Source organism: Martes martes (genome assembly GCF_963455335.1).
Source record: "Martes martes genome assembly, chromosome: 1".
NCBI lineage: Eukaryota > Metazoa > Chordata > Mammalia > Carnivora > Mustelidae > Martes > Martes martes.
Genome location: NC_137888.1, coordinates 190,725,684 through 190,747,386, shown reverse-complemented (window position 1 = coordinate 190,747,386; position 21,703 = coordinate 190,725,684). Strand labels below are relative to the sequence as shown.

General features: G+C 43.1%; 1 protein-coding gene and 1 pseudogene across 5 annotated transcripts in view; one reads left to right on the top strand and one right to left on the bottom strand.

Annotated features, from left to right (window-relative positions):
• Positions 1-21,703, top strand: part of ABHD6 (abhydrolase domain containing 6, acylglycerol lipase) — an 81,667-nt gene that overhangs the window by 45,245 nt on the left and 14,719 nt on the right. For 3 of the 4 annotated variants that reach the window (XM_080800057.1, XM_080800056.1, XM_080800059.1), the window contains 4 exons: positions 2,558-2,709; positions 14,680-14,836; positions 17,160-17,273; positions 18,721-18,853. In XM_080800057.1, coding sequence (XP_080656183.1) covers positions 2,591-2,709; positions 14,680-14,836; positions 17,160-17,273; positions 18,721-18,853 — 523 coding nt within the window. In that variant the 5' untranslated portion in view covers positions 2,558-2,590. The remainder of the gene's footprint in view (positions 1-2,557; positions 2,710-14,679; positions 14,837-17,159; positions 17,274-18,720; positions 18,854-21,703) is intronic. The other variant, XM_080800058.1, reaches the window with a different exon arrangement.
• LOC308351370 (histone H2A.Z-like) lies at positions 13,904-14,623 on the bottom strand (annotated as a pseudogene). The gene is made up of 3 exons: positions 14,551-14,623; positions 14,111-14,263; positions 13,904-14,076 (listed from the first exon to the last, which is right to left on the bottom strand). The product of its transcript is annotated as a histone H2A.Z-like (transcript).

The following is a 21,703-nucleotide window of genomic DNA, read 5'->3' as shown; positions in this document are numbered from 1 at the left end:
CAATGACTTAAGAGTGCTGGAATGTGTTTATGGTGATTGACAAATTGAGAGGACAGTTGAATTAGAAGCATACACAATGCTTCTGCCCCTGAGAAGGCTTTCATTCCTACAGTTTCAACACTGTACCCAGATAGAGAGTGTCTGCCTGACTAAAAAGAGCTACCTGACCCACCTATACTCTCTCCCCCGCTCCCCCTACCAAGGCTGTGAGGGGCTTGTTCTCCAACCCCTTTGTAGGGGACAAAACATGTAAATGGGAGAAACCAATATTGTATTATGTGTTAACTAACAAGATTTAAATTCTAAAAAATTGTAAATAGAGATATTCTATCTTCATGGAGAAATTAGGAGTGACAGTGAGTATGAGTATTTAACAGCATATAGCTTACAAAGATTGAAAAAAGGCCATTTGAAAAAAAAAAAATTAGACACAATAGAGCTTGGTGCAAAGGGAGTAGGTCCAAGGAGAAACTTGTTTTGTAATCATGACTCTTCCAACTGAGTAACCTTGGGCAAGTCACTTAACCTCTGTGTGCCTTAGTTTTCTCAGCCTATGAAATGGCAAAAACACCCACCTTGCCTGTTGACAGGGCTTGGTGTGCTTTACCAAGTGTTGATCACTTTGAGCCCGCTGGCCAAATTCAGCAGGCAGCCCGTTTCTAATAAAGATTGGAATACAGTCACTCCCACCTATTACATGTGGGTGTGACTGCTCTCTCATTACAGTGGCAGGTCGAGTAGTTGTGACAGACCCTGTGGGGCTCCCAGTGCCAAAATATTTATCATCTGGCCCTTGTGTTCAGTGATGTCAGTGAGGTCACAGCATCACCATCATGAATTCATTATGATATTGAAATATGTCGCAGTTGACAGGGGCTTCTGGGAGAGATCTCTTCATTTCACAGGGAATGCGAGGGAGGGCGGCATTTGCTGGATATTAACACTTTTTCTTAAAGAAGTCTTTGTTTTGTTTGGTGAGATGTAGGTTTGGTCTTAGGCAGCTGGGAACCCTCGGGTTGCAGGCCACCCACCCCCACCCGGCACAGGTCCCTGCAGGAGTTATTTTCTTGATTAGAGAGGATGACGGGACTTGCACTATTTCTCATTTCATGAGAAAACGAACCGTGTTGTGAACACATAAGACAGGACAGAGTGGGGGCTACTGATTCAGCTCTGGTTTCTAGAGCACCTAGAAATGTGTCAGGCCCTTGTCTGGATCCTGGAGACACACGGTAACCTCCGTTCTCCTGGTGCCCGCATTCTAGCCTTGAGATGTGCCCGGTGAGTCTGCTAGAAGACCTTGGGAAGTATGCTGGAAACTCTGCTGTTGGGATTTGTTCCCTCCTGACTTTTTATTGTATAGTGTTTATTTTTGAACAGGCCATACATGCGTAAGTGATAAATAGCCAAAAGCTTTAAGAGGTAGACAGTGAAACCCAAGTCTTCTATTCCTGACACCCAGCGTCTAGTTTCCCACCTTAGGTGAACCTAATGGCATCACACACCCTTTTGGTTGATGGTAGCATTCACGTGCACACATACGTTGTTTCCATCTCAGTCTTTTAGGTTCTCTGTCTTCTCTTTTTTTAAAGATTTTATTTGTTTATTTAGAGCAGAAGTGGAGGGAGGGGCAGAGAGAAAGGGAGAGAGAGAATCTCAAGCAGACTCTGCAGCGCGCAGAGCCCTGAGCAGGGTTCGATCCCACAACCTTGAGATCATGACGTCAGGCAAAATCAAGAGTCAGATGCCCAACCAACTGAGTCACCTAAGTGCCCCTGTCCTCTCTAACTTTTAATTTTTTTTTAAGATTTTATTTATTTATTTGACAGAGATCACAAGTAGACAGAGACGCAGGCAGAGAGAGGGGGGAAGCAGGCCCTCCGCCGAGCAGAGAGCCCGATGCAGGCCTCGATCCAAGGACCCTGAGACCATGACCCGAGCCGAAGGCAGAGGCCCCACCCCCTGAGCCACCCAGGCACCCTTCTAACTTTTAATTTTTAAAAATTGCAAACTTTCAGAAAAGTTGAAAGAATACTACCGTGTAACCTGCACCTAGATTCACCAATGGTTAACATTATCATATTTGTTCTAATGTTCTCTCTTCTCCCCTCCTCGCCACATTTTTTTCCCTCAATTTTTAAAAGTGAGCGGCAGAAGCAAACACTGAGTAGGCGATATCACTGTCCTTCACCTCTTAATACTTCAGCAGACATCACCCAGGAGCGAAGATATTCTCCTACATGCAAACATTACGATTTCATTCCCCCGCTCAGGAATTGTGTCTCTGATACAATAATATTATCTCATATCTGGTCCTTACTCTGATTTCCCCAGTGGCTTTAACAATGTCCTTTATAGCTTAAGAAAAAAAAAAAAAATCCAGGATCCTCTCAGGGGTTCTTTGTTGTATTTATTTGTTATAACAATTTAGATTTTTTATGCACTTGTCAGCTTTTGTTCCCTTCTGACCTTCCCTCTCATTCCGGGTCCTTCTATCTCCCACTTTGCTGCTTCACCTTTTTTCTTGGGACAGAGTTTCAGTATTGACTCTCTTCAGCCCTGCAGGTGTCCGCCAGTCCTGAAGAGCAGGATGGACCTTGACGTGGTTAACATGTTTGTGATCGCGGGCGGGACGCTGGCCATCCCAATCCTGGCATTTGTAGCCTCGTTTCTCCTGTGGCCTTCAGCGCTGATAAAAATCTATTACTGGTAAGTTAATTTTATAATTGAAGTACTCAAGAGTAGCACAGCAACAGTGTCCTCTTCTCTGCTTATCCTTTGGTGGCAATTTTTCAACTTTTTGTCATGAAATATTTTGAAGATACAGAAAAGTTGAAAGACATCCTGTCTTGAGTCTGGGGACTGTTCTTGAAGAATTGGTAGTAGCTCCTCACTGGGTAGATTCTTTCTGGTTTCTGATTACATCTTTGCCTGGGGGGCTACTCTCACTCCCAGAGTCACTGATTCTGTCTTCAGGCAAGGATTGTGCCTCGTTATGGGAGCTCCTTTGGTATTTTCTTAGTTGTTGGATTCCGACCCAGTGATGTCCTGACAGTTGCAGTGTTGTGCACAGAAAAACGATTAGAAAGACCAGGGCCAAGGAAATGGCATGGGTAAGACAGAATGGGTTTTAGATTTGTTCTAAATGTGTTCATTAGTGAAGTGACGGAAAGAAAAAGAAGTTTCCAAAATTTTTATCATTCTCGTACCATCTCTATGAGTCTTGCCGTATCTGTAGAACAGCTGTACTTTCCTTTTGTATTTTCTTTAGAATAAGTCACTCTTCTTACCTTAATTCGATTTAAGAGTGACACAAATATTACTACCTTATGCAGAAAATTCCCATTTGCTGTACTTGCCATAAATAGTAAGTTAATATTAAAAAGTAAAAATGATGGGCACCTGGGTGGCTCAGTTGGTTGAGCCACTGCCTTTGGCTCAGGTCTTGATCCTGGAGTCCTAGGATCCAGTCCCATATCGGGCTTCCCCTGCTCTGCAGGGAGCTGTTTCTCCCTCTCCCTCTGCCTGCCAGCTCCCCCTGCTTATGCGCTCTTTCTCTCTCTTTCTCGATCTCCGTCAAATAATTATAAAATCTTAAAAAATAATAATAAAAATAAAAAGTAAAAATGAGCACAATGCCATTAAACGGCGTTTTAAAATTCTAGTCTCCCAAGGACTCTGTGTGTCCTTTCTCTTTGTTACAAAGTCCAGAGAGGTGTGAATGATGTAGCGGCCAGAACAGGGCCTTCCTCCTGGATGGAACCAGAAGATTAACAGTTGAAAGGAGATTAGATTTCTCATGATGTGCTTCAGTGACTTTTCATGCTATGGTCCATTTACCAAATAAAATCACCCCTCACGCCCCATGGTGTGTGTCCCCTGGCGAAGGCAGTCCCCAAATAGCCCTGGTTCCTCTGTGTGCCACAGGGAGAAGGGAAGCACACTGGGATTTAACCGGGACTCTGGTAGTTAGATTCGTCTTCTCTGCACACAGGAAAGAACGCAGTGAGGTTGCGTTCAGCTCGTGCCCTTTATCTGCTCTCCTTGCTGGCTCCCTTTTGTTTCATTGGAGTGTGGAATTTTCCGCCTGCCAGCCAGGCTCTGATCCTTGAAAAGAAGCTAATTGAACAGAAGGGAGCTTTTCATCCTGCACTGTCCCGCTCCCTCTTGGACGGGAGGGGGTAGTGGGGGAGCGTGGTGACCCTTTCAGAGGGTCATCCAGGACCCACCGACCTACCTCTGCGTTGACAAAGCCGAGATTCTGGCTGTTTCAGTGTGATTGCCCTGCAGCACCGGCAGCCAGAGAGCTTGGGGGCCAAGGCCTCTGTGTGACCCCTGCCATGGAGAGCCCAGAGCCATGGGCCCCTTGTGGCTTCACAGAGGCACCCTGTCCCTGCACACACAGATGCCATCTTTCCTCACTCCAGTCCAAGCAGAGAATGCAGTTTGTGGTGGGGCCCGTCACCGTGGATACGGCTGCAGATAGAGGTGTGCCGATCCCACCCACCACACTCGGAGCCCGGCAGCTTCCTTGGGCTGTCAGGGAGAAGGCTTTCAAAGTCAGGAGTGTCAGGATAATTTTGACATTGGAGCTTTGAAAAGAAAAATAACCTCATAGCAAATAATTCACCTTTTTATTGAATTAAAATTCATACTACATAAAATTCACCATTTTAAAGTGTGTAGTTCAGTAGTTTTAGTATATTCATGGCATTGGAGCACCTGGCTGGCTCGGTCCTTAGAATTTATGACTCTTGATCTCGGGATTGTGAGTTCAAGCCCCAAGTTGGCTGTAGAGATTACTAAAAAAAAAAAAATTAAAAATAAAAACTTCTTTAAAAAAATATATATTTTTTAATATATAAATATATAATATAAATATAATATATAAATAAATAAATATAAATATAATATATAAATAAATATATAAAAATATATATATATATATTTAAATACACACACACACAGTGTTGTGCAACCATTACCACTATCTAATTCCAAAACATTTCCATCTTCCCAAAAGGAGCCCCCATACCTGTTTGCAGTCACTCACAGTTTCCCCGTCCCTTCATGCCCTGGCAATTTTAATTATATCTTCTGTCTCTTTAGATTTGCCTGTTGGGGCCATTCCATATAAATGAGATCAAACAATTTGTGGCATTTGATGTCTGATTTCTGTGACTTAGTGTGTTTCAAGGTGCATCCTTGTTGTAGCATGTGTCAGTATTTCATTATTACGGCTGAATTCTAGTCCATCGTGTGGTTATACAACATGCTATGTATTTAAAAGGACATTTGTATTGTTTCCATGTTTTGCCTATTTTGAATAATGCCACATAGCAAATAATTCACTTTTATTAACAAATAATACCACTAAAATCCTGAGAGGTCCCAAAGAGCAGAGCATTCAGTCCTTTATTTAAATGACAGCATAGGGATACCTGGGTGGCTCAGTGGTTTAAGCATTTGCTTTCGGCTCACGTCATGATCTCAGGGTCCTGGGATCCAGTCCCACGTCGGGTTCCCTGCTCAACGGGGAGTCCGCTTCTCCCTCTTGCTCTCCCTTTGTGTTCTCTCTCTCTCAAATAAATAAATAAAATTAAAAAAAAAATGACAGCATAGATACATGTGATCTTAAAGCCTGCCCATGCCTGTCACTCACCTCAGAGCTGTAGCCAGAGGACAAACACAGTGTTCTTGATTTTATGAACTCAGGCACACAAGCTAAGAAGAAACCCAGCTGGTTGGAGAGAATGAAAATCCTAGAAAACCTTTTGGTTTATGCCAGGTTGAACTGTGGCATGAGGTGTTGTGATTATGGTACTAGAACCCGTGATGCCATTGCAGAGGACTGTTGGAAATCCTGTGATTTCCTCCTCCCCCCGCCCTCTTGGAAATGCACAGCCTGTTTCCTTCATCTCACCTCACTGCAAGTGACATTTACACAGTGGGTGGCTTGGGATGAACAGCTTTACCATGAGTCACTTACATCCCTTAACCACAGCTCCTCCTCCAAACACCTTTATTTGCTCAGCTACGCATAATGACCACCAGTGAATTCACTCTGCAGAGCGAGGTTGGTCGGGTTAATTTTCAGGGTTGCTACGTGAACAGGAGCAGCAGGCAGTAGAGTTAGCTGAGCCTCCCAGACAACCCAAGCTGCTCTGCCGGATGCCCAGAAGAGTGTGGGCTAATCGCAGCAGCCTCCCCTGGACATCTCTCTGGGATCTTCCCTGAGGAAACGAAGTGGTGACATAATGGTAAGAAGTCATAAATAGAAAAAGATGGACAAAAATTGAAAAAGAAAAAAGAAAACGAGCATTGTTTGCAGGTGACAGGATTGTATTCATAGAAAGCCCAAGGGAATCTATAGATAATTTTTTGGAATTAATAAGTGAGTTTGGAAGGTTGCTAAATACAAGATAAGTGAACAAAATTCAGTTATATTCTTATATGACAGCAACAAAAAATAGAAAATGAAAAAAAAATTTAATGATTCTCTTTACTGTTGTATCAACAAATTCAGAATACCCAAGAATAAATCTAAAGAAGAAGGCCTCTGGACAGCAAACTATGAAGTCTTAGAGAAATTTGGAAGACCTAAAGCAATGGAGATATAGACAGTATTTGTGAGTTGGAAGACTTTATTATCACTGGGTTTTCAGATTTCCCGAAAATTATATGTAGTTCAGTGTGCACCCATTTACAGTCCCAGCAGGTTTGTTTGTTTGTTTGTTTTAAGATTTTATTTATTTATGTGAGAGAGAGCATGAGAGGGGAGAAGGTCAGAGGGAGAAGCAGATTCCCCATGGAGCTGGGAGCCCCATGCAGGACTTGATCCCAGGTCTCCAGGATCATGACCTGAGCTGAAGGCAGTTGCTTAACCAACTGAGCCACCCAGGCACCCAGGATTTTTGTTTTGTTTTGTTTTTAAGATTTTATTCATTTATTTGAGAGACAGAGAGCATGGGTCAGGGGGATCAGATGGGCAGAGGGAGAGGGAGAAGCAGACTCCCGGCTGAGTAAGGAGCCCAATACAGGACTCCATCTCAGGACCCACAGATCATGACCTGAGCTGAAGGCACACATTCAATCAACTGAGTCGTCCAGGCAACCCCAGCAGGGTTTTGTTTTTTGTGTGTGTGTTTTTTTTTATGGAATTTAATAAACTGCTTCTTAAATTTATAAAGAAAAGCAAAGAGCCTATTAAGCAAGACAGTCTTGAAGAGGAACCATGTGAGATGATTTACATGACCAGCTGTCAGACCTAATTATAAAGCAACAGTGAATCAAGACAGCATAATATTGGCACAAAGAAGGGCAAACCAGTGGGACAGGAGAGCCCAGGAACATATGCACATAGATACAGTCTCTTCACTGATAAAGGTAGTGCTGCTTTGCAGTGGGGGAAGGGGGCTGTGTCAACTAGATACCCATCTGGGAGAAAAGTTCATCGTGACCCGTTTGGTAGGCAGAGTTAGCCAGATCCACAAAGATCTCCCTCTCTAATCCGCGGAACCTGTGAATATGACGACAAACACTCCCACGGTCCTTGTGTTATATATAGTTGACCTAAAGACAAGGTTTGCCTGAGGAGGCCTGATCTAGTCATAGTAGCCCTTACAAGTGGGGAGGTTCGAAGCACAAGAAGGACTCCGTGCCATGGCGAGTCGGAGACCCCAGGTGAAGGAATGGCAATGGGCTCTAGGAGCAGACAGCCCCTGGCTGACAGCCAGCAAAACAGCAGGGATCTCAGTCCTAGGCCACAAAGAACTAAATTCTGCTAATAACCCCTAAATAATAAGCTTAGAAGCTGATTCCTTCCCGTACCTTCCAGATCAGAAGTGGCTGGTGCCTTGATTTCAGGTTTTGATACATTCAGAGGAGAACTCGGCTAAGCTCACTCCTGACCTGCAGAGCCATCAGTTAGTAAATGAGTGTTATTTCAAGCTGCGAAGCTTGGTAATTTGTAATGCAGCTGTGAAAAAGAACACAGGCTCATCTACAACCTTGTACCATGCACAGAAATCAAATCCACGTGGATTTTAGATCCAAATGAGACAAAAAAGCTTTTGTAAGAAAACATGGAAAAACCTCACAAGAGAGGTTACCCAAATGGCCAGTAAACATATGTAATGGCGCTCAACTTTGTTGGTCATACAGGGCATTCAATAAAACCACAACGAGAGGCCATTTTCCGCCCACCAGGATGGCTAAAGTGAAACAGGCTAAAATTCCAAGAATGGGCAAGGATGTTGTATTCATATCCTAGTGATAAATGGCCACAATCTGGGTGACCTAAAACAACAGAAATTTAAAACAACAACAATAAAAATGTATCTTCTCACAGTACTAGAGGTTGGAAATACTAAACCAAGGTGTTGGCAAGGTCAGTTCCTTCCGGAGGCTCTGAGGGAGAATCTGTTCAGTGGCTCTTCCCTAGTTTCTGCTGACTGCAAGCTCTCCTGGGCATTCCTGGACTTGTAGATGTGTCCTTCATATGTAGATGTGTCACTCCACTGTCTGCCTCTGTATGTCACTTGGTGTTGTTCCTTTGGTGTGTTTCTGGGTCCACACCCCCCCTTTTTAAAGATTTTTATTTATTTATTTGACAGAGAGAGTACAAGTAAGCAGAGCAGCAGGCAAAGGGAGAGGGAGAAACAAGCTCTGCTGAGCAGGGAGCCCAACGCGGGGCTCAATCTCAGGACCCTGGGATCATGACCCAAGCCGAAGGCAGACACTTAACCAACCGAGCCACCCAGGTGCCCCAACATTTCCCTTTTTTTAATAAGGGCACCAGCCATATTGGATTTGGGGCCAACCCGAATCCAGTATGACCTCAGCTCAACTCAGTTATATCTGGGAAGACACTGTTTCCAGATAAGGTCATATCCACAGGCTCCAGATACACATGAATTTGGGGGAAATACTATTCAACCCCATGTGGGTGTGGAACAACTAGAACCTGGCATATTGTTGATGAAAGTATGAATTGGTTTGGAAAACTTTTTTTCAACACGACCTCCCTCATTTCACACAAGAGAAGTATGTGTATAGTGTGTATATATACACACACATGTATATGTGGAAAGAGAGATATCAAAAGACATATAAAAGAATGTTACATAGCAGCTTCATTTATAGTACCTCCAAACTGGAAACACCAGTGTCTATTAATACCATAGCAGATACATAAATAAAGGTATAGTTGTACCGCTATTCATGTAGTATTCAGTGGGAAGGAGAGAACTTGTGCTATATTCTACAACACAAACATAATATTGAGTGAAGGAAGTCAGATACAAATACTTATCATATGATAAAGTTCTGAAACAGCACAACTGTCCTGGAGAGATAAATGGAGGCAGAAGTTAATGGGGAAAGGCACAAGATAGGCACCTGGGATGCTGGCCATATTCTTGGTCCTAATCTGTGTGGCAAGATGCTGGGTTCATTCATTTTGTGCAAATTCATCAGCCTGTACACTTAAAATTTGTGCACTTGTCTATATGATTTATATTTCAGTTAAAGGTTTCTCTAAAAAATAAGAAGGATATAGAGAAATTGGACTTCTCGTGTACTGCTTGTGGGAATATAAAATTATGCAGCCACTTTGGGAGGCAGTCTGGCAGTGCCTCAAAAGGTTTCTTAAGAAAAAGCTACCATATGATCCAACGATTCCACTCCTAGGTGAGCTGAGAATACCCAAGAGAACTGAAAACATACATCCACAGAAAAAGTTGTACGTGAATGTTCGTAATGGCATTATTTAGCTCCTGAGAGCTAAAAAGGAGAAACAGCTCAAATGTCCATGAACTGAGACTAGATAACCCAAGTGTGCATATCCATATGATGGATTATGATTTAACCTTAAAAAGGAATGGAGTATTAATACATCCTATAACATAAATGAACTTGAAAACATTATGCTAAGTGAAATAAGGCAGACACAAAAAGCCACATGCTGAATGTATCCCCCTTTATATGAGATGTCCAGAATAAGCAAATCCATAAAGTAAATGCAAAGAGACATGAAGGAAACAAGTGGTTGCCAGGATCTATAAGGAGAGGGCAATGGAGAGTGAGTGCTAATCAGTGTAGATTTTTTTTGAATTGCAGTAAAATGTACGTTATATAAAATTTGCCATTTACCCATTTTAAAGTATACAGTGCAGTCTTGTTTCTTTTTGATAAAAATGTTCCAGATATAGATAGTGGTGATGGTTGCACTCCTTTGTAAATATACTTTAAAAAAAAATCCTCAGTTGTACCCTTTAAAAGGGTGACTTTTATGGTATGTCACTTATATCTCAATAGAAAGAGATCTATACTCAACACCCTAGTCATTAGGGACTTGAAAACCAAAACCACAGTGAGCCACCATTAGGGTGGCTATATATATATATATATATATATATATATATATATATATATATATATATTTTAGGGTGCCTATTTTTGAAAAAATGGAAAATAAGTGTTGTTAAAAAATAAATAAAGAAGTGTTGTTGAGGATGTAGAGAAATCCTTGTTCCTTGCTGTTAGAAATGTGAAATAGGGGGTGCCTGGGTGGCTCAGTGGGTTAAAGCCTCTGCCTTCGGCTCAGGTCATGATCCCAGGGTCCTGGGATCGAGCCCCGCATTGGGCTCTCTGCTCAGCAGGGAGCCTGCTTCCCCCTCTCTCTCTGCCTGCTGCTCTGCCTACTTGTGATCTCTGTCTGTCAAATAAATAAAAAAATAAAAAAATAAAAATAAAAAAGAAATGTGAAATAGTACAGCTGCTGTGGGCACATTTAGTAGTTCCTCAAAAAATTACGCATAGAACTACCTTATGATCCAACAATTCTACTTCTGGGGCTATACCCCCAGAGACTTAAAAACAGGGACTCAAACAGATATTTGTATACTGATGTTCACAGCAATATTACTCAGCCAAAAACCCGAAACTGCCCAAATACTCATCAATAGATGAATGATAAACAAAAATGTGGTACCTACATAGAATGGAATGGTATTCAGTTTTGAGAAGGAATGAAATTCTGACACCTGCTATAACATGGATGAACCTTGAACTCATTATGCTTAGTGGAATTAGCCAGACACAAAAGAGCAACGTTGTGTGAATCTACTTATACGAGCTATCTAGGATAGGCAGACTCATAGAGATAGAAAGTAGAACAGAGGTTATCAGGAGCTCAAGGGAGGAGGGGAATAGGGAATTATTATTTAAGGGTTATAGGATTTCTGTTTGGGATGATTGAAAAAGTTCTAGACATGGATGATTGTGATGGCTGATGTACAACTTTGTGAATGTATTTAATGCCACCGAATTGTGTGGTTAAAATGGTGAATCTTCTGATGCATATTTTACCACAATAAAAAAAAAAAAAAGACAGAAATGTTGAAGTACTTTTCTCCAGAGGTTCTTATAACCTAGTAATGCTGAGACTTAGAGGAGGAGTGTACATGTATGTAATGGAGTATCCGTCGGTCAGCCATAAAAAAGAAAGATTGTGTCTTTTGTAACAACATGGAGGTACCTGGAGGGTGTTATGCTAAGTGATATTTCAGTCAGACAGAGAAAGAGAAATACACCGTGTGACTTCACTTATGTAAGGAATCTAAAAAACAAGGCAAATAAACAAAAAACAGAAACGGAATCATAAATACCGAAAACAAACTGGTGCCAGCCAGAGGGTAAGTGGGTGGGTGGTATGGGCAAAACAGGTGCAAGGCATTAAGATATACCACGTTCCAGTTACACAGTAAATGAGTCATGGAGATGGAAAGTACAGCAGAGAACATAGTCAAGAATACTGTAAAAAACGGTACATTGTTACATGGTGTTGTATTATTGTGGTGAGCACGGAGTCATGTATAGAATTGTCCAAGCACTATATTGTTTACCTGAAACTGATAGAACATCGTATGTCAACTATGCTTTAATTTTTTAAAAAAGATCATAGAGTCAAGAAATGAATGTTGGGATATTAATGAATGAATGAATGAACAAATGGACTTATGTCATATGCCATGATTTAGAATTTTGAAATATGCTTGCTTTGTCATAAGGGCTTTTAAGCTAGCCAGTGTTATTTTTAATGTTTTGAATAGGGAATGCATTTCATTGAAAAAGGAAAGCAGTAAAAGTCTCCCTCCTACCCCTGTTCCCTTTCCAGTTACTTCTCACTAGAATCCCCGCCTCCCCTCCAAATACTCACCTTCATAGTGTCTGGTGTATGCCCTCATGCGTTCCGTTTGCAGATGCAAGTAAATATGAATATATGTCCTCATTCCTTTCTCCCTTATTTACGCCGTGTAAGCTATTTGCTATTTGCAAGACTTGGCTACCTCTCTGGTGCAAAGTGTATCACAAAGTGAATCTCTGATTGAATTAATTATCTTTCATCTTGGAGAGATTCTTCATGCAGAGAGTTCAATTTGTTGCTAATTCCATAGTGAAATCGAATTTGGGCCAAACTCCAGCACTGCCAAGTCTTACGTAACGGACAGACGCTGAGCTTTCAACCAGCTGCCATATGTTGTGAGGAATAAAGCCAGAGGATGGATGCAGATAGTTCCTAAGAGTCAAGTTCCTCAGAACCGGTGGCTCAATCGGTTAAGTGTCTGCCTTTGGGTCAGGTCATGATCCCAGGGTCCTGAGGAGCCCTGCTTATCCGGGAGCCTGCTTCTCTCTCTCCCTTTGCCCCTCCCCCTCAACTTGTGCTCTCTCTCACTATCTCCCTCTCTCTCTCAAATAAATAAAGTCTTTTAAAAAAGTCAAGTTCTCGGGGCACCTGGGTGGCTCAGTTGGTTAAGCAACTGCTTTAGCATAGGTCATGATCCTGGAGTCCAGGGGTCGAGTCCTGCATCGGGCTCCCAGCCCCATGGGGAGTCCGCTTCTCCCTCTGACCTGCTCCCCTGTCATGCTCTCTCTCTCTCTCTCTCTCTCTCAAATAAATAAATAAAATCTTCAAAAAAAAAAAAAGTCAAGTTCTCACTCTCAAAATCTCTAGGGGGAAGAAACCAGCATATATTAATATATATATTATACAGATAATATATATATAATTAACATATTTTTAAATACTTAAATGCATACATATGTTTGGGAAGTAGGATATGAGCCTCTTTGAGCTTATCCACCAAGTGGAAATAATGTCTGTATAAAAACAAATGTTTGGGGGCACCTGGGTGGCTCAGTGTGTTAAGCCTCTGCCTTTGGCTCAGGTCATGGTCTCAGGGTCCTGGGATTGAGCCCCACATCGGGCTCTCTGCTCAGCAGGGAGCCTGCTTCCCTCTCTCTCTCTGCCTGCCTCTTCCTACTTGTGATCTCTCTCTCTCTCAAATAAATAAATAAAATCTTTTTTTTTTAATTTTTTAAAGATTTTTTAATTTATTTATTTGACAGAGAGAGACACAGTGAGAGAGGGAATACAAGCAGGGGGAGTGGGAGAGGGAGAAGCAGGCCTCCCGCCAAGCAGAGAGCCCGATGTGAGGCTCGATCCCAGGACCCTAAGATCACGACCCAAGCTGAAGGCAGACACTTAACGACTGAGCCACCAGGCGCCCCCAAATAAATAAAATCTTAAAAAACACACACACACAAAACAAATGTTTGTTACTATGACTTCTGCATCACAGTTAAAATCCAGTCCACTCAGTCAAAATCCACTGGTTCAAAATCAATAGCTTCTCTGAAGCCACAGTAACGCTTAAAAAAAGTTAAGACTCAAAAGCAGAAATTTGGTTGGCTGGAGGGCTAATGAAACTTCCCGCTTGCTCAAATAGAATGACAAGAGGACAAAACTGTGTTTTTCGCAAAGATTGAGTCCATGGACTCACCAGCACTGGACAGCTGTCGGAGGGTTTGGTCCTGAAATCGTCAGGACTCCAGGCACCCTTTAGACAGTCTCCTGTTGTCCTTTCTCCCCAGTCAGAGATTTGTGGATGTGTGGAGGGACACCACCCCCAGCCGTCGTAGCCTTGGTGAGAGAGGCTGGTTCTTCATCTCCACAGAGAGCGAACTGCTTAACCTTTAAGTCTTGGGATGCCTTTCCTGCCCGGCAGAGCCCCTCTGCAGTGAGATCCTTACTCTGGGATGGTCCTACATGGGTCGTGTTCGTGATTCTTCGTCCTGGATTTCAGGAGCCCGTGAATATGGCCCACCAGGAAGCGCAGGCCGGCTCTCTGCGAGGGGGACTGCTTTTTCTTGGCCTTTCCCGAGTTCTTCCCAGCCTTGCCGCCAGCCACTTTGAATTCAGCTGCAGCTCAAGGAGGCGAGGCAGAGAAAGGCCAGTCAGGCAGCTGGAGAGATCCCACCACCTACTCCTTCATCATACCACCATTCAAACTGCTAAAAATAGGGATGTAAATATATAGATTAACAAAAGGCTATGATGTGTCATGCTCCTTCAGAAAACACTCTTCTTTCTCCTCCTAGTTAGAAGTATCAGAAAAGTACATACCAGAATATTTATTTAAGGTGCTTCCTGGAATGGTTCTACTTCGTGCTCCCTGAGGGTAAAACTGGGGGGGCAACTCCAGAGACCTGCTGGGAGGAGGAGGAAGGCAGCTGGGAGAAGCGTTCGTCTCTCCATGAAGTGGGACTGTGGACAGGGCATATGCCCCTTCTCTGGAGCTTGCTGATTTTGTCTCGCCTTTCTTTTTTCCTCCCCAGGTACTGGCGGAGAACGCTGGGGATGCAGGTCCGCTACGTTTACCATGAAGACTATCAGTTCTGTTACTCCTTCCGGGGCAGGCCTGGGCACAAACCATCCATCCTCATGCTCCATGGGTTCTCTGCACACAAGGATATGTGGCTTAGCGTGGTCAAGGTGCGGTTCTAGGTTCTTCTCTCTCAACAGAGTGTCACTCAGTAAAGAAAAGGGTGTCCACTTGAATGTGATGTCCTCAGCAATGATGAAAAGCCAAGGGAACCCAGAACTGTGGCTCAAATCATCTGAAAACTAATTCAGCATAGGGGTGCCTGGCTGGTTCACTCAGTGGAGCCCTCTAACCCTCAGGGATTGTGAGTTCAAGCCCCATGTTGGGTGTGGAGCCTACTTAAAAAACACACAGACACACACAAACTAATGTGGTATACAGTTAAGCCTTGAACAACATGGATATTAAGGGAACCCATACATGATGCAGTCAAAAATTCATGTATAGCTCTTTTGCTCCCCCCAAATTTAACTATGAATAGTCTGCTGTTGACCAGGAGCCTTAACAATAACATAAATGGTCAATTAATACATATTTTGTACGTCATATGTATTATATACTGTATTCTTACAATAAAATAAACTAGAGAAAAGAAAGTGTTATTAAGAAAATCAGGGGCGCCTGGCTGACTCAGTTGGTTAAACATCTGCCTTCGGCTCAGGTCATGATCCCAGGGTCCTGGGATCGAGGCCCACGCCAGGTACCCTGCTTGGCAGGAAGCCTGCTTCTCCCTCTCTCTCTCCCTCTTCTCCCTCAGAGAGAGAGGGAGAAGCAGAGGGAGCCTGCTGCTCCCCCTGTCTGTGTATGCTGTCTCTCTCAAAGAAATAAATTTTTTTTTAAAAAATCACAAGGAAGAGAAAATACATGTACTGCGCTGTATGGAAAAAAAAAAAAAAAAACCCACGTCCAAGTGGACCTGCACAGTTCAAACCCATGTTGTTTGAGGGTCAACTGTATTATTCGAATCCTTCTGTCAGACAAAAGTTACTGAGTTCAATGTTATTTGTAAAATCTGCACCTTAGAGATCATTTCACCATACAAATATTCCTTAGGGAAAGTTTCTGACACTCAGCTTCCTCTAGAACTTGTCATGACTATCAGGATCGGGTTTAGCAAAATCTTTTATTCTTTCATACTCCAGTGTCTCCTCTTCCTTCCCTCATCCCCCTTTTTGTTCCTTTTCTCCCTTCCTCTCCCTCCTCCTACTTCTGTTTTTCGCCCTTGTTTTTGTGTTTTAATTTTCCTGAGCCATTCAGAGAAACTCTCTTGATCTGACTGCTCTCTGAGGTAGTTTTCCAAATCCCTCACCTTCTGTCCGGGTTTCCTTGGGTGTGGCAACTTCCTGTACTTGATAAGTGACCAGCTGGTACAGGTCGGGCCTGGGAGAGGTCTTGGGAAGAATGAGCCCCAGCCTCCCACCTCAAGCAGAACCATACCTGAACGATTCCAGGTAGGACCTACACCAGGGGGAAAATGTTCACCCATCCTATAGTTACTTCTGTTCTCACTCCCAAATTCCACTGTAAGGACAGTCATCCTCATGCCTGAAGGAACCTCTCGCTTCCCAGCCCACCTCAGATGTTTTTGGTGTAACTGGTATTTGTGTATCGATAACACATGTTTCTCAGCTTCTGCTTAAAAGTGGCACAAATATAAATGGAAGGTGTTTTTGGATAATAATCTTCCCAGGAATTAGACCTTAATGCAAAAAAAAAAAAAAAAAAAAAGGTTGAACCAGAATCAGGGTGATCAGACATGGTTCTGAGCTTTACTCCTGCTGGCTCTGGAGCCGCCCAGGGTTCTGGGAGAACAGAGTCTTCTTTCCTAGGTCTGTGTCAGTGGCTGCATGACTGGAGTAAGTGTGGAAGGGGTAAAAGGAACGGAGATAGTACCTACCAACTGGTATCAAGAAAGAGCAAGAGGGACGCCTGGGTGGCTCAGTTGGTTGGACGACTGCCTTCAGCTCAGGTCATGATCCTGGAGTCCCGGGATCGAGTCCCGCATCGGGCTCCCAGCTCCACAGGGAGTCTGCTTCTCCCTCTGACCTTCTCCTCGCTCATGCTCTCTCTCATTGCCTCTCTCTCAAATAAATAAATAAAACCTTTAAAAAAAAAAAAAAAAAAAAAAGAAAGAGCAAGAGACTCAAGCCTGCTACCCCAACCTTTGTCTCCCTCTTCCCCCCTCTTCCAGACATCTCCTGAGTCCCCTCCCATCTTTGTATTGGTCTTTGAGGGCCTCGGCTCCCTATGAGGCTCCTGGCAGTGCTTACTCACATCAGATGTAACTAGGGTAAGACACTGGGTAGCCTAGACCCATACATCCTCAGGGATGGCTGTCCAGGTCACTCGGTAAGTGAGGGCGACCTCCCTAGAAGAATGGACAGACATGTCCTGCACACCACAGCCTGACTCTCTGCACCTGTGTGTCCCTAGTTCCTTCCAAAGAACCTGCACTTGGTCTGCGTGGACATGCCGGGACATGAGGGCACCACCCGATCCTCCCTGGATGATCTGTCCATAGATGGGCAAGTAAAGAGGATACACCAGGTAAGCAGAAGGCTCTGCCAAAGGTTGCTCAGACTGTGTCTTACCCACCTCGCATGCCCAAGTCTGGAGAGCAAGGAAGAGCGTTTCATGCTGGCTTGTAACCAGCCTTCAGTGCATTCTGACTGCAGATATTTGCACACAACATGGCACCCCAGTGTTGGGGCGCCTGGGTGGCTCAGTGGGTTAAGCCTCTGCCTTCAGCTCAGGTCATGATCTCAGGGTCCTGGGATCGAGCCCCGCATTGGGCTCTCTGCTCAGCGGGGAGCCTTTTTCCCCACTCTCTCTTTGCCTGCCTCTCTGCCTACTTGTGATCTCTCTCTCTCTTTCTCTCTGTGTCAAATAAATAAATAAATAAAATCTTAAAAAAAAAAAAAAAAGGCACACCAGTGGTATCACTGGTCAGCTCTGAAGGACCAGGACCTACGGCAGACTGTTCTGGAAGCCTGCTTTAGTTACTTCTCAAGAAATAGGATATGGACATTTTTTTTAAGCTCTTTAAAAAAGGAGTTTAGAATTCTCAAGACCATTTCCCTAGAGTCTATTTTTCTTGCTTACACCTACATGACACAACATAATGATAGCCCCTCTGCCTAGTTGTGGAGGATGGGGACCGTGCTCTTTGCATTTTGTTCTATTTTAGCATCTAGCTTCAGCCTCTCTCTGACTGGGCTTTCAAGGTCATGGGGCTTATGAACCACTTCAGAATTTAGTAATCTATAAGTTACAGATAGGCATTATGAATTTTCCCCAGACGAGGTTGTTTATTTAATGTCTGTGCCCAGCCTAACCCCCTTTAAAGCGTGTATTCTGATGAAGTGGGGGACCTTGTCTGTTGGGATCTTTCCTGTATCCTCAGGAGCTGACCATAGTTCCTTATACATAATAGATATCCATTAAATATTTTATTAGATGGGTGGATGGTTGGTGGAATGGTGGGATGAACGGTTAGACGGTTGAATAGACAGGTAGGTAGATTATTATATGAAATGGCTGGATGGGTGCGAAGGGCTTTAAATATAGGGCAAGAGTCAGCAAACCATGGTTGGCCTGCAACTGTATTTGTAAGCTAGGTATTCTTGGAATATAACCATGCTCATTCATTTACATATTACCTCTGGCCGCTTTTGTGTTACAATACTAGAGTTGAGTAGTTGCAACAGAGAACCTATGACCCACAAGGCAAGAAATAAATTTTTCTTGGGACCTTTGTTTAAAAAAAAAAAAAGTTTGCTGGCTCATGAGTTAGGGGAATCCTTGTCGATTTTATACTTATAAATGACCCTTCAATGACCTGTGCCAGGTAAAGAGGATTATGTAAGAGGATTATATGCCACAGGGTTTGTCTGGATAATGGATCTAGTAGATTTCAGAGCTGTTCCGCTGTGTAATCAGTTTTGTTATTGTCTATAGCTTTGTGACCGAACCTCCTTCTCATTTTCCTCCCTAGTTTGTAGAATGCCTCAAGCTGAACAAAAAACCCTTCCACCTGATAGGCACCTCCATGGGTGGCCACGTGGCTGGAGTCTATGCTGCTTACTACCCATCGGATGTCTGCAGCCTTTCTCTTGTGTGCCCTGCTGGTAAGTTACAAGGCTGCAATAGCCCTGTGTGGGACTTGAGCACGGAGGGGTCTGAATCTCTAAGCCATGCCTGCGCTGTCTTGTAGCATCATGTTTTCAGTGTCTACTTTAGAGAGATGCAATGCTTTAGTGATAACGAACCAACAGTAATGGTATAACCGTAATCGTAACCTTCCTAACTTTTAAAATCTAGAGCCAGCCTTGTTCCACAAAAGATTCAAGGCAGTTAATTAAAATGTGTCTAGTACTTTGCAGCATATAAATACTTTGAAATATAATGAAAATATTAATATCCAACATTTTTTTTAAGATTTTATTTATTTGAAAGAGAGAGAGTGAGCAGGGGGAAGAGCCGAGGGAGAGGGATAAACATACTCCATGCTCAGAATGGAGCCCAGTGCGGCCTCCAATCCCATGACCCTGAGGTCATGACCTCAGCTGTAACCAAGAGTCAGATGCTCAACTGACTGAGCCACCGAGGCACCCTTAACATCCAACATTTATTGAGCTCTTATGAGCTAAGGTCTTTATATGGATTTAATTCTTGCCATATCCTTATAAGATGAAAGTACTCTTATTATGCCTTTCTCCTTTTCTGCTGAAAACTCAGTAATCTTGATACATGACAAGGTCTTTTTTTAGAAATCAAAAAAATTTAGTTTCTGTGTTTTTATGTATATACATGTCAACTTGGGCTGTAATATGTCTCCAGAAATTACAATTTGAAGTTGAGGTTTTTTTAAGGGTTTTATTGGGAGGGAAAAAAAGATTGTATTTTTTTAAGTAATCTCTACATCCAGTGTGGGGCTCAGACTTAATCCCAAGATCAAGAGTCACGTAGTCCACTGACTGAGCCAGCCAGGCGCCCCTGAAGTTGGATTTTTAAAATTCATTTTTCTTATAGAAGTCTTCAAATTTGGATTTATAATGTGTTAGGGAGAAAAATCTTAATTTTCTTTTTCCTTCTCCTGTTCCCTCTCTCTCTGGTACTTTATTGGATTTTGATTTACACACAGTATATCACCCAAATCTTAAGTGTACATCTCAAGGACTTTTTTTCATGGGTAATTACTATCCAGATCAAGGAAGTATGCCCTATTTATAGGTGGGAACATTGAGGCACAAGGAAATTACATTTCTGCTCGAGCTATGATAGGAATGGATCCTAGGCTGCCTGACTCTAGAACTCAAACTGTGGCTTTTTGGAAATCCTTTATTGTCCACTACCTCTTATATGTCACTCTTACGCTCTACCTCCTTTATCTGCTAGAACCTGCTGTCACACCTTCTACTGAAACCTAACTAAATTGACCTTTTAAAATCTTTTAGTCACCGGGGCACCTGAGTGGCTCAGTGGGTTAAAGCCTCTGCCTTCGGCTCGGGTCATGATCCCAGGGTCCTGGGATCGAACCCTGCGTCGGGCTCTCTACTCCGCAGAGAGCCTGCTTCCTCCTCTCTTTCCCTGCCTGCCTCTCTGACGACTTGTGATCTCTGTCTGTCAAATAAATAAATAAAATCTTTAAAAAAAAAATAAAGTAAAATAAAATCTTTTAGTCACCAAAATTGCTTTCACATCTGTTAAGGACATTGAAATTGAAACTCCCAAAGCAGGGTGCCTGGATGACTCAGTGGGGTAAAGTCTCTGCCTGTGGCTCAGGTCATGATCCCAGGGTCCTGGGATCGAGCCCCGAATTGGGCTCCCTGCTCAGCAGGGAGCCTGCTTCCCCCCACAACCCCGCCTACCTCTCTGCCTACTTGTGATCTCTGTCAAATAAATAAAATCTTAAAAAAAAAAAAAAAAAAAAACCTCCCAAAGCATTTTCTTTTCTCCTTTTTCTAAGCTCTGTGTCTGAATTCATTTGGTCTTTTAGTTATAAAGTTTGAGAATCAGAGAAACGGCTCCTATGGAAGTTATTAGGAAGGTCAAATCTAACTGGCTTTTTTGAATGTATGTTTATTTCCTCAGAGAAGAGTTTCACACCTAAGTTTCAGTGGGAAATTTAAAATTAAGTTTATTTGGGGCGCCTGGGTGGCTCAGTGGGTTGAGCCTCTGCCTTCGGCTCAGGTCATGATCCCGGGGTCCTGGGATCGAGCCCCACATCGGGCTCTCTGCTGGGTGGGGGGCCTGCTTCCTCCCTCTCTCTCTGCTTGCGTCTCTGCCTACCTGTGATCTCTGTCAAATAAATAAATAAAATCTTTAAAAAAAATTAAGTTTATTTGGGAGCAGGTGGGTGGCTCAGTCAGTTAAGCATCTGACTCTTGATTTCGGCTCAGATCGTGATCTCAGGGTCTTGAGATCGAGGCCCGCATCTGGGTCTGCACTGAGTGTGGAGCCTAATTAAGATTCTCTCTCTCCTTCTCCCCCTGCCCCTCCTCCCTACCCATGCGCTTAATTAATCAATTGATTAAAAATAAATTAAGATTGCATGTGGAAATGAAAAGATAAGCTTTTTTACTTTGAAATAATTTTAAATTTATAGAAATGTTGCAAAGATAATACAGAGAGTCCCATATACCCTTCACCCAGCTTCCCCCATTGTTAATGGCGCAGCTTACCACAGTGAATTTGTCACAGCTAAGAGACCAACACTGGTACAGCACTATTAACTGAACTCTAGGCTCTGTTTGGATTTCATCCGTTTTTCCACTAATGTGCTTTTTCTGTTCCAGGCTCCAATCCAGGATACCACATGACATTTAATCTAGGATTATTTTTAAAGTGAAAGGAAATAGATCATGTAATCTGCACCATGGCATCACGAAAGCCACATGATGCTTGTGCTCGCTTTTAAAGGAACTGCTGAATGTAGGAGATTTATAAAGTGTGGGTTTCTGCAGCACAGTATTGAA